The sequence below is a fragment of the Abramis brama genome, assembly GCF_963993115.1.
Source record: "Abramis brama genome assembly, chromosome: 15".
NCBI classification, from domain to species: Eukaryota; Metazoa; Chordata; class Actinopteri; order Cypriniformes; family Leuciscidae; genus Abramis; species Abramis brama.
The window spans coordinates 11,608,868-11,631,109 of NC_139977.1; the positions used below are offsets into that span (position 1 = coordinate 11,608,868).

The window sequence follows — 22,242 nt, forward strand, 5'->3', positions numbered from 1 at the left end:
TGGGAATGGAAGTTCATAATGTAATGCAGTTAATTTTAATAGTGCGAATGCAAAATCAAAAACTGTAATAAAAATAACACTGGCCTAATTTGTAATGACATTTTATCTTTTTTATGTGAAAATAGACTTATTAGGTGAATAAAGTTCGAAATGTGCTGCTTCATCTGTCTTTCTTCATTGATTATCAACTAAGGTCATTTTTTATATTCCACTCAGAGCTATCACAAAATTAAAAACCATTACAAAACATTACAAGAAATAAAGTCTTTATTTATGATACACTGTAAAACAACTGTAGCAAAATACATTAAAAATATTTCAGTAAATAATTAATCTTCAAAACACAATTTAATCCCAAATTAACATTACAGTTGTTATTTATATTTCAAAACGGTTTATAATATCACATTTGGGTAGGCTGAATATTACTCACTGGTTACTAGCAAATACATTTTCCTCCATTATTCACATGTACATTTTTTTAGCAATGACAATAAAGTGCACAAATCACTAGATGGTGATTACAATGTCCAGAAGCTCATGGACATCAAGAAAACAAACTATTTAAGACATAACATCAATGCGTACTAAATTATTATAACCCCTTCCAGTCTGAATAGAGCCGTCGGTTCTCTACTACCCAGTCAACAAACTGACTGACGCGAGCATAAGCTCCAGGCCGCTGGGGTCGTCCACAGCCGATACCAAAAGATGTCGCCCCCACAAGAACCCAATGGCCAGCCTCTTCACACATCAGCGGACCTCCAGAATCCCCCTGTCAAGAGCCCACAAAGTATGCCAAAACATTAAAAAAATAATGTATGCATAAATATGTATGGAGGATTCGCTGCCTCCAAAATCGCGTACTGTCTAAGTAGCTACATTTGAATTTGAACTAAAAAAGGACATTCTATGTATAGTATATATAAATCTGACTTTATATATTTCACAATTCTGACTTTATTTCTCACAGCAAACTCGCAATTGAGAGAAAAAAAAGTCAGAATTGTGAGTTTATATGAGACATGTGAAAAATTGTGTGTTCACTATTCTTGATCTAATTAAATAAAAAAATTAAAAATAAATATGAAAATGTATACTATATAAAAAATTAAAAATGTACACACCTTACAGGAGTCCACCCCACCCTCGGCATACCCAGCACACAGCATGCGGTCTGTAATGTTGTACTCAGGCAGCCATTCCTGACACTGTGTGTTGCTTAAAAGGGGCACAACAGCTTCCTGTAACACATTAGCTACGTTGCCTGGAGATCAAAAACAAACAGCTTATACACGACCATCCAAAAGATTATTAACTCAAATTTGAAAGAGGAAAAAAAAAAAAACTGGAATAAAATGCACAAATGTGTATATCTGACCATTTTCAGACAGCAATCCCCAACCAGCAATAAAACACTTTCTCCCTTCTTCAATCTGTGCTCCAGGATCCGGGAGGCAGATGGGCTGAATGTAATCTGGAAGAAAAATCTTTTTAATCCTTGGCAAATCTGACAACAAAATATGTACAAATCAGTTTACATTGTTCTGATATATATCTCTGTAAGTAGTGGTGCAGCTAACAACTGCAAAAGCCAATGAAAACAAAAGTGTTTAAAAAGTCGGTAAAAAATGTAATTTATAATTTTTTTGCTTTTGATTTTTGGGTGAAATAAAACTTTAACAATATATTTCTGACAAACATGTTCCCCCTCATTATGGCCACCAAGTTGAGATCATATGACCATCCAATTATCAGCAGTGTTGTGGGTAACTCATTAAAAGTAACTTGAGTTACGTAATCAGATTACTTTTTCAAGTAACAAGTAAAGTAACGCATTACTTTTAAAATTTACAACAAAATATCTGTGTTACTTTTTCAAATAAGTAACGCAAGTTACTTTGTCTTCCCATTTATTGACTGACAGCTCTCCTGTCCTCATGTTGAGACAAATCAAAGTGCAGTGGCGTTTTGTGTGTGTGTGTGTGTGTGTGTGTGTGTAAACATGATGGTTCTAGACTAAATGTGAGTGTGCATTTACTCATCTCACTTGCACAAAAAAAAAATTCAATATTTCATAAAAATAAATAAAATCAGTGAAATGCAGAATCAGAATAATATGCAAACCTCCAATAACTAAATAAGTTAAATAAAACAATTTTTTATGCATTTAATTTCACTTTATTGACCAATGTACTTGCTTCTGACCTTCCATGATTCAGTTAAACCATAAGAAAAAATGATTATAGATTTTTTTTGTTTTTATTGGTAAAGTTTTAAACTTTCTTCTCCTTCATCCTATTCTTGCTTTATCCAGCAAAGGTTTGTCTGAGCTGTTCCTCTACAGTACACACGTGAATCTACATTTCCTTAAGCCTGAGGATTATTATTTCACTTTTGGTGTGAAAGGGTCTTTAAATTTGCCCAAAAATATAACTTTTTTGTTATTAAAAAAACAAGCCCAGCCCAGGTGGAAAAAAAGTAACGCAAAAGTAACGTAATGCATTACTTTTCTAAAAAAGTAACACAATTAGTTACTTTTTAAGGGAGTAACGCATTACTTTCCCCAACACTGATTATCAGACAATTTCAAATGCAAAATGAATAAATCGTAGATGACGAAATGAGCCTACATGTACACTACCGTTCAAAAGTTTGGGGTTTATGTTTTTGAAAGAAGTCTCTTAATCTCACCAAGGCTGCTTTTATTTGATCAAATACAGACAAAACAGTAATATTGTGAAATAGTATTACAATTTAAAATAATATCTTCTATTTTAACATATTTTAAAATGTAATTTATTCCTGTGATGTCAAAGCTGAATTTTCAGCATCATTACTCCAGTCTTCAGCGTCACATGATCCTTCAGAAATCATTCTAATATGCTGATTTGATGCTCAAGAAACATTTCTTATTATTATTATTGCTGCTTCATATTTTTGTGGAAACTGTGATAATATTTTTCAGGATACTTTGAAAAATCCAAAGTTTAAAAGAACAATATTTATTTGAATAGAAATCTTTTGTAGCTATAAATCTCTTTAGCATATTTAGCCTATAAAAAAAAACTGAGTAAAACCTCAACATTTGTAGAAAAACAGCGTTTTGTCTACGTACCTGTGTAGTTGACAGGTGTCTGTAAGTGCATTAGGGCAAAGTCAGACTCCTTTGTTATCCTGTTATAGCGCTTGTGCATGATAATCCGATCTATTAAATGGACTTGTTTGTTAGGGTCATCCGTCCCAAACTGAGAGTGAAGACCCAACACAGCTGCCCAGTTTGACAGGTGAACATTTTTTCTACGGGATCAAAATATAATTTAGTCTCTCAGTGCATGTTTTTTTTTTACAGCTTCAACTACAGCCATGAATGCTGAGCAGCGCTTACCCATGAACACAGTGTGCCGCTGTTATCAACCATTCCCTGTCAATCAAACTGGCCCCGCAAACATGGCGGCCGAGCCAGTTCAGAGACACTATCCATGGCCACGACCCTTCCTGGGAATCCTTTCCGCCCACAACTCTGCCTGATTGGTCGCTGTCCATTTCCACATTGGTCTCAGGTTCTGAAGGTACTTTACGAACACCACATGCTAGAACGCAGAGTACACAACAAGAGATGTTGAATTTGTATTGATTAGCATAAGAGCGAATGATACTGTACAAGCTGCGGGTTTCAAACTTACGTTGATTGTTACAATGCAGAGACACGATCTTCTCACTGAGACATGCGTCACTTTAAAAAGACACAAAAGAATTTGAAATGAGATTTTATAGGCCAATAAAAGGGGGGGATTCAGAAAAGTTTTAATCGATTTTTATCGATTACCTGGGTTTCAGATCCAGTGAGCCATTAGCATTCACACTTACAGTAGTAAATGGACTATCTCCATCCATAGTGATGGAGAATGAGGCATTTCCTGACCTAGGCACATCAACAAACATGTTATACTGTTTTTTTCACAATATTTATTAATTGACAAACTATTTTATGCTTAACCCTATAAAGCCTGTAACATATCTGATACACAAATTTCTAAGATATTAAAGAAACTTTGCTGTTGTACACAATCTTCCACGTGCCTTCTGTCCTATGATTTATAGTTTATACCGTTTTATCATATATAATTCAAAAATGTCCACCTTTAGGTTGTGGTACACGTGTCTTTTTGCTGGGAAATCTTTACTGATTTTTATAAAGGAAACAAAAATAACCTTTATATTGCTAGTAATATTCCAAGTTAAACACTTACTGGACTGAAGCAACTTAGGTTTACTCGATTATCCATCTTTTTTCTTTAGAAAAATCTGATGCATCAAATATGATACATCAGGCTTTTGAGGAGAGTTTATTTGATAATTTCTCTATCATCATTGCACTGCATTATATGTTTTGCCCCCACAATAAAAACTACAGAGCTTTGATCATAAAACTAAGCATTTAAATTATCGCATCCAAAATAAAAGTTTGTGTTTACATAATATGTGTGTACTGTGTATAATTATTTTGTATATATAAATACACACACATGCATGTATACGTTTTTTATATAAAATATTTATATATAATATAAATGATGTATAAATAGATATACAATATATGCAAATATTTCTTAAATATATACATGCATGTGTGTGTGTATTTATATATACAAAATAATTATACACAGTACACACACATATATTATGTGAACACAAACTTTTATTTTGAATGTGATTAATCGTTGCCCAGCACTAATTTAAATATGATCTTAGTGATCTTGACATATTATTGGGAGATCAACTGATTTTTATATTTATTTTATGTAGTCTGCTATGCTGATCTCATTGATTTACATTAGAATTTCATATAAACATTAGCCACTGCACAAAATTGCGTATTTTTGGTCAGTTTGGCCATCTGAATAAAATGTTGCTGTTTTTTCATACTCGAGAATAAGTTCCTTATTCTCCTATATCATGCTATATGAGCCATAAAAGCCTGATGTATCAAATATGATACTCGACAAACATATGCAATTTTTTTTTATTACTCAAGGTTTCAAAACCTTTTTTGACATTTTCTTTCATATGTCTGTCTTCACATGGTTAATATTATAATGTGCTTAATATATTAGACGGTTAAGTGTTTACCTGTAGCCCAAGTAGCGGCAGAAGAAGTCAGATAGCTGAGAGGTCCAGTCTTCAGCACATACCGTGTAAAGACCATTCTGGACCTGAAGTCTCAGTCGTTCAGTTCCAGTGGCATTAGCTTTTATTAAATGCACTAAAATACAACAGCCTGTGATCAGCAGCATGAACAGCGTGATTTGATTTGTGAGGTTTTGTTGAAGTTTGACTTGTCGATTTACCACAGTCGCCTTCATCGGAGCCATCGGAGCAGTTTTCTACACCGTCACACACACTGGCATTGGACACACACACTCCTGTGCCGCATTGAAACTGTCCAGTGGGACAGGGATCTGCATATTCATGAGAGTTTTTGCAGTTTTTTAGGCCACCTCCATGTTATTTTACCATTCGCATACTGTATGAAGAAGAAAACTAACCTGGTCGGCCAATGTTAAGGCCTGTGCTAAAGTTGGCTAGAAAGCCTCTGTCATTCCCAGAGGAGTCTGTGGAAAGCATGATGGTCAACCGAGAGGTTGTGGAAAAGAGATCCGGGAAGGAACGATCACCAGTTAGGACACCTTCAGTGACGAAACACACATTACTACATAAAGATCCATTTATTTTCTTTGCATATTGTGCAAATAAACATTAACAATGTAAAAGTAATGTTATGTTAAATATTGATTGATTATTATGCCATATTTTCTGACTTTCATATAAATGGTCAATGAAATATTACAATTATCAAAATATACATATCAAAAGTTTGGAGTCAGCAAGATTGTTTTTATTTTTAAAATATATATAGTTTAATTCAGCAAGGATGTATTCAGCTGATAAAAAGTGTCAGTAAAGACTTATACATTGTTACAAAACATTTTAACTTTCTATTCATTGAAGAAAATATTTATCACGGTTTCCATAAAAATATTAAGCAGCACAACTGTTTTCAGGATTGAAAATAATAAGAGATGTTTTCTGAGCATCAAATCATCATATTATAATGATTTCTGAAGGATCATGTGACTCTGAAGACTGGAGTAATGATGCTGAAAATTCAGCTTTGACCACATGAATAAATTACATTTGAAAATATATTAAAACAGAAAACCGATTACATGATTGATCAAATATTTTACAATTTTAAATATATGAGACTTCTTTCAAAACATTTAAAAAATCTTACCGATCCCAAACTTTTGAAAAGTAGTATATATTTTCCTTTAACTGAAAAATGTATTGAAATCCCCATTACCTATAATATAAATGCATATATATATATATATATATATATATATATATTTTTTTTTTTTTTTTTTTTTTTTTTTTTTTAAAGATTCATGTCTTCCTAACAAAATTACCTAGCAACTCTGAATACGGCTCCACTCCATCCCGAATTTCCAAAATGTCATAATCCATCTCTAAAGCAACGTCTTGAAAATGCAATTGTATATTCTGTCCTTCCTTAGCATGTAAAGTCCACATACCTAACCAAGATAAACCATAATACTCAAAACATTATAAATTAAACAAGGTAGGGTTGTAATTGTCCATTTTTTATTAGAATCTTCCATGAATTATTCTGCATTCTTTATGACCATGGCTGAAAGTTAAATGATTCTATCTACAGTTGTACTTACACGAAGCGTTGTGTCCATAGCCATTGGGGTAGTTTGGAGAACTGAACGTTGAGTTTGACTCATACAGATCAAAGGGTCCCCCACAATCCACTATTAGAATTGAATTACATAAATGTAACTCCTTTCCAATTTTGTGCTAATAAACATAGCATTTGCATGACAACAAACTGACATCATTGTGAAAAGGGTCTATTCACAGATCTTGCCTTACCTGGTATGGGAGGGGGGGTGGTGGGTGGCGGGACAGGGGTTGGGTCAGGGGGGGCCTGTCCGCAGGAACCAGACACTATGCTGATGTCATCTAGAGCGATATCATTCAGAAATCCCGCCCTCTTCTGCGCTTCAAATACCACCTGAGACAGACAAGAAACAGGCAAATGTATTTAATGACTTTTTAACCGTTTAATGTTAAGAACTAAGTTGATTTGTACGGGAACTGACCACAGCATCTGCAGTGATGTTTAGTGTGGCTTGAGCATAGTTCCAGTTGTCACCATAGTTCCCTTCTTTCTGGAAGAGGACCGTGACGGATGAGCGTTCCTCTGTTGTGACCGTCAGACGCCACACCTCCTCCCCGAACATATGGTACCTCAAAGAGCACAGGTACATTCATCAAATGCTTACAGGGGAGATCAATCCCTTGTGAAAAAGAAGTACACCTCAGCATACATTTAAGTATGAAATAATATACTTTAAAAGAATATACTTAAGTGCTAATCACTAAAAGAATGATGAAAATGCTAAACTAAAATACACTTTAATGTAAATTCTATCGAAACTTGCGTGTCGTGCATTTAAAGTGATTGATTGTATCCCTTAAAACTCATCTTTGATCACCAAAATGACATTTAAATGTTTTTTTTTCCTTGAAAATGTTTTTCTTTATGCCTTAAAATAAGAATGTAACTCTTGAATGTAACTCTATATACCCTTGCCTCATTTAATATACGCGGTTCTATGAATATGCAAATGATCCCCGCCTCCACTCACTCACACCAGTTCAGAGATCCACTGGTTGATGATCACACGTCGACCTGATTGGTTACAAGGTAGTTTGTGACGTCAGAAACATCAGTGATTTCAGACCGCGTTTTTTAGACTGTCTTTGGTTCACTGCAGTTTTAAGGAGAAAATGTGGTTTAATAAAAATAAGTGTACTTCTATTGTATTCGGGTTTGTTTTGACATGAAAATATTTTTTTAATCCATAGTTTTTAGTACGAAGATCAATTTTGTTAAGATTGTCAAAATACACTTTTTTCAGATTTTTTTAACAAAAAAAATTAAGAGATATAACCAACTAAATTGTTACACTTTTAAAATAAAATGACAAAAACAAATTAATGTCTTAATGTGTTTGTAGAGCAAAAGTTCATAGACCAAATAGTCTAAATTTGAAAAAGGAAAGAGGGATTGGGGGGGGGAAAGTTAATATTTCACTTTGCTGCCACCTATTGATAAACCATTGCAGCATTAAAAGGAGATTCAAGCATCATCATTTTTTTCATATGAAAGTAAAATGTCATGCAAGTATATTTTGTTTGAAAACAGTTTTGAGCAGTCACGAGTTATAAGTTTCAATTTATATGAGAAATACAAATATGAGAATTAAAAGTATGAACTATTTCAGTTAATGGAGTTCATACTGGTAATTCTCATTATAATTTTACTTGTTTAATTGTTAATTGTCTTAAAATGTTTAATTTGGCATTTAAGTACACTTAAGTGGACTTTTATTTCATTAACATTATAATATCTGCAAGTACAGTTTTTAAAAATAAACTTTTAAAATCTGAAGCACACTACAAGTGCACATTCAATACAATTAAGCGCACTCCTTTTTTTCACAAGAGGTGGAAACATTCTTGACTACCTCTACCATTGCATCATCTTAGCCCATTTTAATTTGCATTTATAAGACACATTTTTAGAAAAATGTGCATGTATAAGCTAAATGTTTCCAAACGTTACCCCTGATAAAAAAACTAACCAGAATTGCAGACACATTGATTCCTTTGCAGGAGTCAGAGGAAGACTGTAGATACGGATTTTTTTATCCCAACTTCCAGGAGTCCGAGGGGTCACAATGTAGTACCCTATGAGATAAAAATCGTAAATATCATCAATCAGAAATCTAAGTATAATAAAACATTAGACAGCATACATTTTCAAGTATTTACTAAAAGCAGATCAATTCTATGTATAGTATTTCATAGCATAGTGTATGAAACGGCACCTGATTGGTTGTTGCCCATTGTGTGATCAAAGCTCGGGCCAGTGTCTGGTGGAGAGGTAGCGCCTTGTGCTCGAATCCAGTCGCCATTGTCATCAAATTCTTGCCTCCAGAGACACAAGTCCTCTTCAAACAAACAGTTTATCTTGTCTTCATCTAACAAAGACCATAGAGTTCAATAAAACTTCAATATGATTTTTTTTAAACTGAAATAAAAGTTAGCATTTTTGCACTTAGGAAGCTTAGCGATGGTGATGTTGAAGCCATGCGACAGTGGTGTAGTTTTAGCTAAGTTTAGCTTTTACATCTGCCGATTGTATTTAAGACTTTAAAATTCAGTAGTGTTCATTTGGGAAATTTATCTAGAGGAGCAGAATGTGTAAGAATCATTATCTTTTCTTAGTCACAGCTTATTTTCTGCAATAATCCAAAAGCCAAATGGAAGAATCCTATGGGGTTTTTGTTGAGAGAACCAGGATGATGCTGACTACAAAAATACGTCATCACTGCAGCACTCTATATGTGTTGTCAAAAATATCGATATTTCAGTATGTATTGATACTGAAATATCTGAAACGGTTCCAATACTCCTTTTCTGCAGTATCGATAGGCCAATACCAAACTGTGCGTTCTCACTCTCTCTTCTCTCCGACAGTGAATCGACACACGTCAGCATCTTCTTACTCACTCGTCTCATTCGCAACGGTTAAATAGTGCTTGTATTATGCATGATTTTAGTCATTCCTGCAGGTTTTGAGCTCACACCAAAAGCGCGCACACCACTGATCTATAGTGCAAACAGCTTGCGAGAACCAAATTGACTTCTTTTTTGTGGCTTATTGCACTTAAACGGTCAAATACATACAAAATTATGTCAAAATGTCTGAGTATTCCGGTAAATGCAGTCAGTTTTGGAACGTAAATAGTTTAAAAAAAAATTAATTGCATGTTGTGTAACAGTATATTTGATCTGTGCATAAGCTCTTAAAGTGACAGTAGCCTCATAAACCTGCTTCTGTCTGTAATGTTAATCAAAGAACAAAAGACAAAGAGAAAAATCACTCTCTGCTCTTGACCGAGTAACCTTTGTAACTTTAATTGAGCATTAATCTGCATTTAACTTTTTACAATTGATTACTTTAATTTCAGCAGTATTTCTTACCTGAATACTATTGTTAGACCCACCTGAAAAACTTAAAGCCATGTTTACTTCATTTGTCTCTTTATGCTATTGTATATTTGTGCTATCGTTTACAATCTATTTATTTGTTCTTATTTTATTACTGATTCTTTATTTATGTAGTTCAAGCAATTCAAATAAAGCCTCCCTGTGCTGAGTGTAAGCTATTGCAACAAAATTACCCAAATTAGCAAAAAAGTATGAGATAATAAATTATCTGTATGGCAGTGGTATCGAATATCAGAATTTTTCAAGGTATCGTATCGAAGTTGGAAATTCCAGTATCGTGGCAACACTACTCTATATGCCTCTGAATAAGGTATTTCCACACCATTATTATGTCGAACGTTCCATAAATGTTCAAGTAACATTGATTCAATGGCATTTATGGTATTTTGGGGAAATCAGTACTCACTAGAGAGCTCACTGATGTTCTCTGCTGTGTAAGTAGCATTGAAGCCTTGAAAGTTATTGATGTAGTCTGCGTTAAATTCAACAGTGGCTTTATGAGATAACAGCCAGACGTCCCCTGGTGACGTTCCTGAGAGAGAGTCTGAAAGACACAATCTGATGTGAAGACACTACTTAAGAAGTCAGAAATCTTAATGTAACACTGTTTGTCGAAACTCACATGTCAATGTTTTCATAGGGCCGGTGCCCTCATATAGCTCCAGAACGTCAATATCTTGTTCCGTATGGAAAGTGTGAAAGACTATTTTTATGGCCATGCCCTCAGTCACTCTGTGGGTGAAATAAAAGACTGTATGAGTTGGTGAAATCTCAAAGTATGTCTAGATGTATCTGAATATTGTGTTACCGTATAATCCAACGGCAGGCTGTGGGACTGTCATAGACTTCTGGGAAGTTTTTAGAGTGGAAGGATCCAGTCGAACCAAGCAGGAGAAACTGGCCATCACACGCTGTTGCTGTGGAGTATGAAAGACACACAATACTGTATCAATCGCAATAAGTGCATACAGGGCTTGACATTAACACCCGCCAACTCGCCAAATGCGTGTGGATTTCCACAGTGGCGTGTAAAGCAGTCAGGCCTACTAGCCACATTAAGCGGGTTGAATTTTATTACATAATATATACCTTTTTTCAATTGTAGTCTTTTAAAAAGGCATCTGAAATAATAAATGAAACTAAATCAAAAATATAGATTTTTCGATACATATCGATACTGAAATATCTGCAACCCTTCCAATACTCATTTTCCGCAGAACAGATACACGATACCAGCTGCACTTTCTCATCTCTCTTCTCTCCTTCTCTCCAACAGAGAGTTACACACAAACCCGCCTCCCCACACTCACTTCTTTCGTTTGCTCCGGATGAATATTGTTTCTGTTACAGGGCTTGAATTGCGGTGTGGGATTTCGTGTATTGTGCATAATTTTACTCATTCATGCAGATTTTTTGCTCACACCAAAAGTGCACGCACATAAAGCCTCCTGTCAGTACTAAATTGAGTTATTTTTCGCTGCTTATTGCGCTTAAACAGTCAAATACACACAAAGTAATATCAAAATGTTGGTCTTGGTGAGTATTCACGTAAACAGTTGAGGAAAAAAACGCATGTGTAACAGTATAATGGATCCGTGTGTCGGTTCTTAAAGTGACAGCGGCCTAATATACCTGCTGCCAAACTATGAGATAATATTAAAAATATCTATATGTCAGTTTTTCCTCTTGGTATCAATTAGGGCTGTGCAAAAAATATATATATATATATATAAATGATAATTTTTTCACGATAGTGTATCAATATTCCAACCACTACTATGGATACTTTAAGATTTTTTTTTTTACAGGTTTAAAATGATGTGAACGTAATCAAATCCCTGTGTCTGTGTCTACAAAGAGAACAGTTGTACATCATATACATTCATACGGCCCAGCGGCAGACCATGGCGGAAAACATGAGCTTGCAGAGCCGACGTGTGTGTGCACTTTGGTTTAGGGGTGTGCGATATCAAGATTTTTGATCATGGACGATTAAAATGTCTCCACGATCTGCTTTTGAAGAAATATCGTAGTATCGTGTTACAGTGCATTCTATCAGTTGCAGTTCTGGCGCCTCCGTCTCAATGCGACGTACATTCACATCACATGTTAACGCAGAGATAGACTTACACTCACGGGACACTGCAATTCACAAAAGTTCATTATTTGCATGTGCTTTAAAGCCTTGCCGATTAAACATTTAATTCATGTGCTGATGCGCTGTTTTAACATGCGCTTTTCTGAGCGCGTACACGAGAAGCTCACAGGCACTAAAGCCTGTCAAACAGCATCTAGATTCTGTTACATTTGAGTCTTATTACGCTAATACTGTTAAATATGTACTCACAAGGTTTACATAAACACAGTTGGTTATGTCTAAAGTGAAAGCAAACGTTTGAGAGGAAATTGGGTGTGCATCGTATGCGTGTATATTAGATGCGTCACGTGCCGGTCTTAAAGTGACAGTACCCTAATAGTAAACATGCTGCCGCTTATCCTTAAAGGGATAGTTCAACCAAAAATGAAAATTCTGTTATTTAGTACTCTCTAATGTTTTTCCAAAACCTATATTAAGTTCTTTTCTTGTGCTAAACACAAAAGAAGATATTTTGAAGAATGTGGCTAACCAGACAGTTGCTGTTCCCCATTGACTTCCATAGTATGAAAGTCACAGGGGACTGCAACTGTTTGAATACACATTCATCAAAATAACTTTTATTTTCAACAGAAGAAATTTCAGTTTAATACATTTTGTGGGATCTTCATTTTTAGTTAAAAGTGTTCAGTGACACAATATGTAAATAGCTTTGCTAATAAACTGGAATGGAAGTTTTTATTTTTCTGATGAGTTATCAATATAATGTGATACACATACCACACAGCAAGTTGTATTTTCAACTCTATTATTTAAAAAATAAAATAAAATTGAAGTATTGCAATATATCGCAATATGTATCGTATCGTGATATATCGTATCGTGACACACGTATCGTGATATGTATCGAATTGTGAGCCCCTTGCCGATACCCAGCCCTAGTATCGATGTCAAAATTGTGGCCAGTGAAAATGCTGAGTGACAAGTAACTTTGGAAAATCACTATAGCCACAGTGGCTGGTCAGCAAAAAAGTTAATGTCAAGCCCTGAGTGCATATTTTCAAAGTAAATACTAATATTTTAAATAAAACATATAATATTAAAAGGGTCATAAATACATACCACAGACACTCTGATTCTCATCTGAGCCATCAGAACAGTTTTGTATTCCATCACATAAGTCAGTTTGAGAAATACATGATGAATCATCAGCACATGCCTTCTGTCCATCTGGACAATTCACTGGAGTGACTGACGGACGATCTGTTAGAAAATCAACAGAAAATCTGTTATCTTTCACAAATTTGCAATATGAATAACATTAAAAAATAACTATTTTCTGTTTTAATGCATTTTTTCAAATGTAATTTATTCCTATGATGGATGATTTTCAGCATCATTACTCCAGTCTTCAGTGTCACATGATCCTTCTGAAATCATTCTAATATGATGATTTGGTGCTCAAGAAACATTTCCAATTATTAATGTTGAAAACAGTAAATCATTTTGAGCAATCCATGATACAATTTTTTCTGGGATTCTTACTGTCACTTTTGATCAATTTAATGCTAAATAAAAGTATTAATTTCATTAAAGAAATATTACTGACCCCAAACTTTTGAACAGAATATACAGTGAGGGAAATAAGTATTTGAACACCCTGCTATTTTGCAAGTTCTCCCACTTAGAAATCATGGAGGGGTCTGAAATTGTCATCGTAGGTGCATGTCCACTGTGAGAGACATAATCTAAAAAAAAAAATCCAGAAATCACAATGTATGATTTTTTAACTATTTATTTGTATGATACAGCTGCAAATAAGTATTTGAACACCTGAGAAAATCAATGTTAATATTTGGTACAGTAGCCTTTGTTTGCAATTACAGAGGTCAAACGTTTCCTGTAGTTTTTCACCAGGTTTGCACACACTGCAGGAGGGATTTTGGCCCACTCCTCCACACAGATCTTCTCTAGATCAGTCAGGTTTCTGGGCTGTCGCTGAGAAACACGGAGTTTGAGCTCCCTCCAAAGATTCTCTATTGGGTTTAGGTCTGGAGACTGGCTAGGCCACGCCAGAACCTTGATATGCTTCTTACAGAGCCACTCCTTGGTTATCCTGGCTGTGTGCTTCGGGTCATTGTCATGTTGGAAGACCCAGCCTCGACCCATCTTCAATGCTCTAACTGAGGGAAGGAGGTTGTTCCCCAAAATCTCGCAATACATGGCCCCAGTCATCCTCTCCTTAATACAGTGCAGTCGCCCTGTCCCATGTGCAGAAAAACACCCCCAAAGCATGATGCTACCACCCCCATGCTTCACAGTAGGGATGGTGTTCTTGGGATGGTACTCATCATTCTTCTTCCTCCAAACACGTTTAGTGGAATTATGACCAAAAAGTTCTATTTTGGTCTCATCTGACCACATGACTTTTCTCCCATGACTCCTCTGGATCATCCAAATGGTCATTGGCAAACTTAAGACGGGCCTTGACATGTGCTGGTTTAAGCAGGGGAACCTTCCGTGCCATGCATGATTTCAAACCATGACGTCTTAGTGTATTACCGACAGTAACCTTGGAAACGGTGGTCCCAGCTCTTTTCAGGTCATTGACCAGCTCCTCCCGTGTAGTTCTGGGCTGATTTCTCACCTTTCTTAGGATCATTGAGACCCCACGAGGTGAGATATTGCATGGAGCCCCAGTCCGAGGGAGATTGACAGTCATGTTTAGCTTCTTCCATTTTCTAATGATTGTTCCAACAGTGGACCTTTTTTCACCAAGCTGCTTGGCAATTTCCCCGTAGCCCTTTCCAGCCTTGTGGAGGTGTACAATTTTGTCTCTAGTGTCTTTGGACAGCTCTTTGGTCTTGGCCATGTTAGTGGTTGGATTCTTACTGATTGTATGGGGTGGACAGGTGTCTTTATGCAGCTAACGACCTCAAACAGGTGCATCTAATTTAGGATAATAAATGGAGTGGAGGTGGACATTTTAAAGGCAGACTAATAGGTCTTTGAGGGTCAGAATTCTAGCTGATAGACAGGTGTTCAAATACTTATTTGCAGCTGTATCATACAAATAAATAGTTAAAAAATTGTGATTTCTGGATTTTTTTTTTAGATTATGTCTCTCACAGTGGACATGCACCTACGATGACAATTTCAGACCCCTCCATGATTTCCAAGTGGGAGAACTTGCAAAATAGCAGGGTGTTCAAATACTTATTTTCCTCACTGTATACATTGACATGAAATACTTAGTGTAACATGTTTCGCCATGGAATAAAAAAAATGTAAAAGATAATTGCGACTTTTTATCTCACAATTCTGACTTGTTATAAACCCGCAATTGCAAATTATAATGTCAAAATTGCGGGATATAAACTCGCGATTGCGGGAAATAGTCAGAATTGTGAATGGCTTTATTTGTTGCAATTGTGAGTTTATATCTCACAATTCTTTCTCTTTCTCTTTCTAGCTTATATCTAACAATTGCAAAAAGAAAAGTCCGAATTGTGAGATGAAAAGCCGCAATTACCTTTTTTATTTTTATTTTATTCAATGGAGGAAACAAGCTTCCATAATTTTTTATGCATGCAGCTTTAATAAGCTCAAAATATATATATTTTTTTGAGATTACATGGAATTCGTCAATATTTAAATTTTGTAAAATTCATTTAAAATGGCACAAAGGTGATTAACAATTGTGAAAATGTAAAGATTCCCACGTTCCCTTATACATTCATACAAATGTATTTTAACCAAACATTTTGGTGTTGATAAAAAAAAAAAAAAAAATCCATGGACTTTTATATTACATTTTATATACACATTTTTTTAGCTTTTCATTACATTAATTAAATACAATTGTAACAACCAGAATGGACGTCTGTCACTGTTACCATGTCATGATGACCTCACAGCACACATTGCAATAACACACACAGCAATAAAATATAAAACATAACCCACCTGGTTTTGTTGTAGATGGTCTCTGGGTTGAAGCTGATTTATCTGAGGGTATATATTAGACATTTTATACAATCAACTGAACTGTTAAACAATCAGCTGAACAACAGTTCAAACGAATTGCCTATATTAAATTAACTAATTAAATGAAGAATATATGGTCAGATGGAGATCTTCAGATGACTATGAAACTGTAGATATGTCTTGTTGTTGATGATATTACCTGAGACCTGCACACTGCTGATGTCAATTACGAGTCCATCATTCCCACCTTCACCCCGCTGTAAACCATCTACTAACTGCTCCTCCGCCGTCGCAGAATCTAGAACACCTCGGAAGAGGACGTCAAAGTGCACGACCACACTGCCTTCGCTGAGAACAACGGGAAAAAAAACTGGTGACAGACAATGACACTACTTGAGAAGCACAACTATATAAAATAAGATATTTTTAGAGAATATATCCTTAAAGGGATATATTATATATTTTTATATACACACCATGTAACTTTTTTCATTAAAAATTGACATAATGTATATAAAGAGCGAGTACACCATGAATCCATCTTCCAAACCATGTTTTTGTCTTATCCTGAATCAATACACTACATGCCTATGATAAATGTTTTATTCAGAATTTCTATTATTCTATATACTATTTTAGACCAAGTGTCGCAGATATCTATTTTAGGAATAATAGGCGGACATGTTATAGACGGACTAGCCTATAACATGTTTGCAGGTATTTCATAACCTCAAAAGCTGTCAATTTTTTTAAACATTTATATTCCTGATTTCAAACCCCATCTCTAGACTGTGATTTTGCCATGTAAGACATGTTCCTGGATCAACATATTTTATTGATCCTGGAACAACAAACCCAACCCTACCCACAACTTCTCCCGACAATCAGAGGGAAATGATAGGCGAATAACACTGATGTAAAAGCCTAAACTTGACATAAACTGTAAATTTGTCCCTCAAATCTGATTGGTTGATTGGAATAATGTAGATGTTGATCCTGGAACATGTTGCACTTGGTGAAATCACGTTCACCATAGAGATCTCTAGAATCTAAATACATACGCATTATATTATAGATTATGAACTTTATTGCTGTCTTTATAGCTTAGGGGCTTTAATATATATAAAGTCTCACCTGAATTCATTGACCTTGGAACTTCTGAACTGCTCCTTAAGGGAAGTAAGACTGTAGGCTTCACTGATCTGCAGGGAGAACAGAAAATCTGCTTTATCACACTAAAATACTGAGATAAAACATATTTGTAAGCCAATAACTTACAGAATGAAATGGTATGTAACATAACACACTATATACACTGAAAAAAAATTATTCGTTGAATTTAATCAGTTTTTTTATCGTAAGTGGTTGCATTCAATTGATTTTACCTACATTTAAACAAATGCATTAAGTTGAACTTAATCAATTTTAGTTCAACTTAATGCATTTGTTTAAATGTAGGTAAAATCAATTGAATGCAACCACTTACGATAATTTTTTTTATTAAATTCAACAAATAATTTTTTTCAGTGTACAAATGTTAGTCACAGCTGTTGAAAATGAAGTTTGATTTGCATTTAGATTCACATAACATAGATGTGTTAAAAAATCATAATATAGCTTTTTGTAACCATTACAATGATTTATCTCATGAAAATATGCTCACATTTAAAATTATATTTTACATGATTAAGCTTATTTTTATGTACTATTAACATCTTTATATTTACATTGTGGCATTTTTGTGACAAAAATTAAGTCTAATTTATATGTAATCCAGTTGTTTTACAGTTGAGGAGTTTTTGCCATTCCCTTTATTTTTAATCAATGATTTTCCTTATTAACTTTATCAAGCAATTTCTACTGTAAACAATTCATTAAAATCAGTCTTAAAGGTTTTACAACAAATACGACACATGAACCATGATTTGTAAATAAATGTATGGTGATTTCATATTTCACAATATCCATTTCACATTCATTGTACAAAAATGTTTGTACATTTGTAAATGTATGTTGGAAAAAAATAATAATAATAAAAAAATAAAAATAATAATAATAATAATAATAATAATAATAATATTATATATATATATATATATATATATATATATATATATATATATATATATATATATATATATATATATATATATATATATATATTTTTTTTTTTTTTTATTATTATTTTTTTTTTTATGTAAACACAAACTTTTATTTTGGATGCAGTTAATCATTGCCCAGCACTAATATAAATAATATAAATAATATATATAATATATATGGTAGCAACGATTAATCGCATCCAAAATAAAAGTTTGTGTTTGCATAATATATGTGTGTGTACTGTGTATAATTATTTTGTATATATAAATACACACACATGCATGTATATATTTAAGAAAAATGTATTATCAATATAAAAAATATTCATATTTATATATAATATAAATTATGTATAAATATATATACAGTATATACATGCAAAAATTCTTTAAATATATTATATATTATATATATATATATATATATATATATATATATATATATATATATATATATATATATATATATATACAGTGAGGAAAATAAGTATTTGAACACCCTGCTATTTTGCAAGTTCTCCCACTTGGAAATCATGGAGGGGTCTGAAATTGTCATCGTAGGTGCATGTCCACTGTGAGAGACATAATCTAAAAAAAAAAATCCAGAAATCACAATATATGATTTCTTCAACTATTTATTTGTATGATACAGCTGCAAATAAGTATTTGAACACCTGTCTATCAGCTAGAATTCTGACCCTCAAAGACCTGTTAGTCTGCCTTTAAAATGTCCACCTCCACTCCATTTATTATCCTAAATTAGATGCACCTGTTTGAGGTCGTTAGCTGCATAAAGACACCTGTCCACCCCATACAATCAGTAAGAATCCAACTACTAACATGGCCAAGACCAAAGAGCTGTCCAAAGACACTAGAGACAAAATTGTACACCTCCACAAGGCTGGAAAGGGCTACAGGGAAATTGCCAAGCAGCTTGGTGAAAAAAGGTCCACTGTTGGAGCAATCATTAGAAAATGGAAGAAGCTAAACATGACTGTCAATCTCCCTCGGACTGGGGCTCCATGCAAGATCTCACCTCGTGGGGTCTCAATGATCCTAAGAAAGGTGAGAAATCAGCCCAGAACTACACGGGAGGAGCTGGTCAATGACCTGAAAAGAGCTGGGACCACCGTTTCCAAGGTTACGGTTGGTAATACACTAAGACGTCATGGTTTGAAATCATGCATGGCACGGAAGGTTCCCCTGCTTAAACCAGCACATGTCAAGGCCCGTCTTAAGTTTGACAATGACCATTTGGATGATCCAGAGGAGTCATGGGAGAAAGTCATGTGGTCAGATGAGACCAAAATAGAACTTTTTGGTCATAATTCCACTAAACGTGTTTGGAGGAAGAAGAATGATGAGTACCATCCCAAGAACACCATCCCTACTGTGAAGCATGGGGGTGGTAGCATCATGCTTTGGGGGTGTTTTTCTGCACATGGGACAGGGCGACTGCACTGTATTAAGGAGAGGATGACCGGGGCCATGTATTGCGAGATTTTGGGGAACAACCTCCTTCCCTCAGTTAGAGCATTGAAGATGGGTCGAGGCTGGGTCTTCCAACATGACAATGACCCGAAGCACACAGCCAGGATAACCAAGGAGTGGCTCTGTAAGAAGCATATCAAGGTTCTGGCGTGGCCTAGCCAGTCTCCAGACCTAAACCCAATAGAGAATCTTTGGAGGGAGCTCAAACTCCGTGTTTCTCAGCGACAGCCCAGAAACCTGACTGATCTAGAGAAGATCTGTGTGGAGGAGTGGGCCAAAATCCCTCCTGCAGTGTGTGCAAACCTGGTGAAAAACTACAGGAAACGTTTGACCTCTGTAATTGCAAACAAAGGCTACTGTACTAAATATTAACATGGATTTTCTCAGGTGTTCAAATACTTATTTGCAGCTGTATCATACAAATAAATAGTTAAAAAAATCATACATTGTGATTTCTGGATTTTTTTTTTTAGATTATGTCTCTCACAGTGGACATGCACCTACGATGACAATTTCAGACCCCTCCATGATTTCTAAGTGGGAGAACTTGCAAAATAGCAGGGTGTTCAAATACTTATTTTCCTCACTGTATATATATATCTATATATATATAAAAAATTATACACAGTACACACACTTATATTGTGTAAACACAAACCCAGCACTAATATATATGAAATATATATGAAACCCAAAAATGAAAATACTGTCACTATTTACTCACACTCATGTCATTTGAAAACTGTATGACTTTTTCTTCTGTGGAACAGAAAAGCAGATGTTAGGCAGAATTAATATCTCACTTTCAATGCGTGGACCGTAAATGGTGAGACTGTTATTCTGCCTAACATCTGAAAGTAAGTCATACGGGTTTGGACTGACATGAGGCTGAGTAATTTGTATTTTAACTGTTTTTTAAACCTTCCAGGAATAATAACTATGAAATAAATGGCTAATTCACCTTCTGCTCAGTGTCATATGCCAGAGCTTTAAACTGTGCACTGTTTTTGTTCAGGAGCTCCTCTGTGAAAACCGTTCCATTAGAGATGACAAGTCTCCCAGTGAACTCTGAGCCGGTTTCCTCTCCTTCACCATCTATAGCTAAAAAAATTAAAAGCACAAAAATGAAACAGGGGTCACTACAGAACATCCTAAGTATTCAGTATTATTAATCTGAAATGGAGGTAATAGTCTCATACCTTTGTTGTCCAGTGCGAGCCAAGTCACGACACTTAGTCCCACGCAAACCACAAACAGCACAACAACCAGTGTTGTGAGCAGAACCTCCGTGGACGACAAACGACAACCTCTTCTAGACATTTTATAGACAAGTGACTGACTTACGAAGACTTAAACACTTTTCCTCAGATGATAAACCTCCAGCATGTCACTGGAAAGTCAGAGGTGACACTGGCTTCCAGAGCTTCTAATATCCCACCTTCTTGCTTTTGTCACTGTTATATAAACTAGCAATAAATTTTTATTGAACAATAACCGAGCACCATTTTATCAGCATTTCCAGAAAACAGGAAAATATGGAAATAAATGGAAGTTGGAAGCAAAAATATAATGTTCAAACACTTTGACCTTTTCTATCATTCACAAAAACTGTCAAATCATACTTCTAGATTTCCACAATCCTAATATATTCCAGTGGGAAGAATCAGCATGTGCTGTGAAAACTCACCTGTCCTTTCCATGTTAACCTTCAGGAAGAATCCTACCACCTTCTCCTTGACAAACACATGGTTAAGTCGTCAACAGAACAGCAAGATTTCAAATGGGATAAACAAAGCACCACAATAGACAAAATACTAAATATTTTATATTCAAAAATACAGTCAGAAACAGTAATATTGTCCATTATTCTTACTGTTTGAAAAAGTATTACATTTGAAATAGCAAGTTTGAATATATATTTTTTTACATTTCAAATACCTGAGCTTTAAATATACATCATATTTTATTAATAATTATTTGATCAATTTATTAAGAACTTTATAATTATTTATTATAATGCCATAATTAAATTGTATTATGTATTAAGAAAAAGGTTTCATTATTTAAAGTCAAAAACAGTAATATTGTCAATTATTATTACTGTTTGAAATAGTATTGTTTGAAATCATATATATATATATATATATATATGATTTCAAACTACTATTTTGAACAGAAATAATAATTGACAATATTACTGTTTTTGACTTCTTCAATGTGTATGCACACAGTACAAGAAAAAAAAAAAATAATAATAATAATAATAATAAAATATATATATATATATATATATATATATATTGATTAATATTAATCATTATTTTATTGTAAGAAAAATGAACACTAGCATTCAGAAGTTTGGGGTCTGTAATTTGTTTGAATGTTTCTGACACA

At 34.5% G+C, this 22,242-nt stretch overlaps 1 protein-coding gene across 2 annotated transcripts; it reads right to left on the bottom strand.

The window, feature by feature from the left end:
- Positions 1-255: 255 nt before the first annotated feature.
- On the bottom strand, positions 256-21,779 carry tmprss15 (transmembrane serine protease 15). Of its 2 annotated transcripts, XM_084136912.1 has the most exons (25): positions 21,048-21,778; positions 20,810-20,949; positions 17,390-17,457; positions 16,455-16,603; positions 16,235-16,276; positions 13,391-13,531; positions 10,982-11,090; positions 10,796-10,905; positions 10,580-10,717; positions 8,988-9,140; positions 8,742-8,847; positions 7,194-7,341; positions 6,964-7,105; positions 6,753-6,842; positions 6,474-6,599; positions 5,550-5,690; positions 5,352-5,462; positions 5,134-5,266; positions 3,830-3,925; positions 3,687-3,736; positions 3,389-3,593; positions 3,119-3,300; positions 1,382-1,477; positions 1,128-1,267; positions 256-775 (listed from the first exon to the last, which is right to left on the bottom strand). In XM_084136912.1, the coding sequence occupies exons 1-25, from the start codon at positions 21,166-21,168 to the stop codon at positions 596-598; spliced, it is 3,117 nt and encodes a 1,038-aa protein (XP_083993038.1). In that variant the 5' UTR covers positions 21,169-21,778; the 3' UTR covers positions 256-595. The 2 variants fall into 2 exon arrangements, with proteins under 2 accessions (XP_083993038.1, XP_083993039.1); XM_084136913.1 differs by lacking the exon at positions 6,474-6,599 and having other exon boundaries at positions 21,048-21,779.
- Between the last annotated feature and the right edge of the window lie 463 nt (positions 21,780-22,242).

What these genes read in the sequence shown, in the direction of transcription:
- tmprss15 (XM_084136912.1), bottom strand. Translation starts at nt 21,168, where the DNA reads ATGTCTAGAAGAGGTTGTCGTTTGTCGTCCACGGAGGTTCTGCTCACA. An exon ending in CATATGACACTGAGCAGAAG is followed by an intron (nt 17,458 to 20,809) that starts GTGAATTAGCCA and finishes TTCTCCCTGCAG; the next exon opens with ATCAGTGAAGCCTACAGTCT. An exon ending in GCCTGCCGTTGGATTATACG is followed by an intron (nt 10,906 to 10,981) that starts GTAACACAATAT and finishes TTTCACCCACAG; the next exon opens with AGTGACTGAGGGCATGGCCA.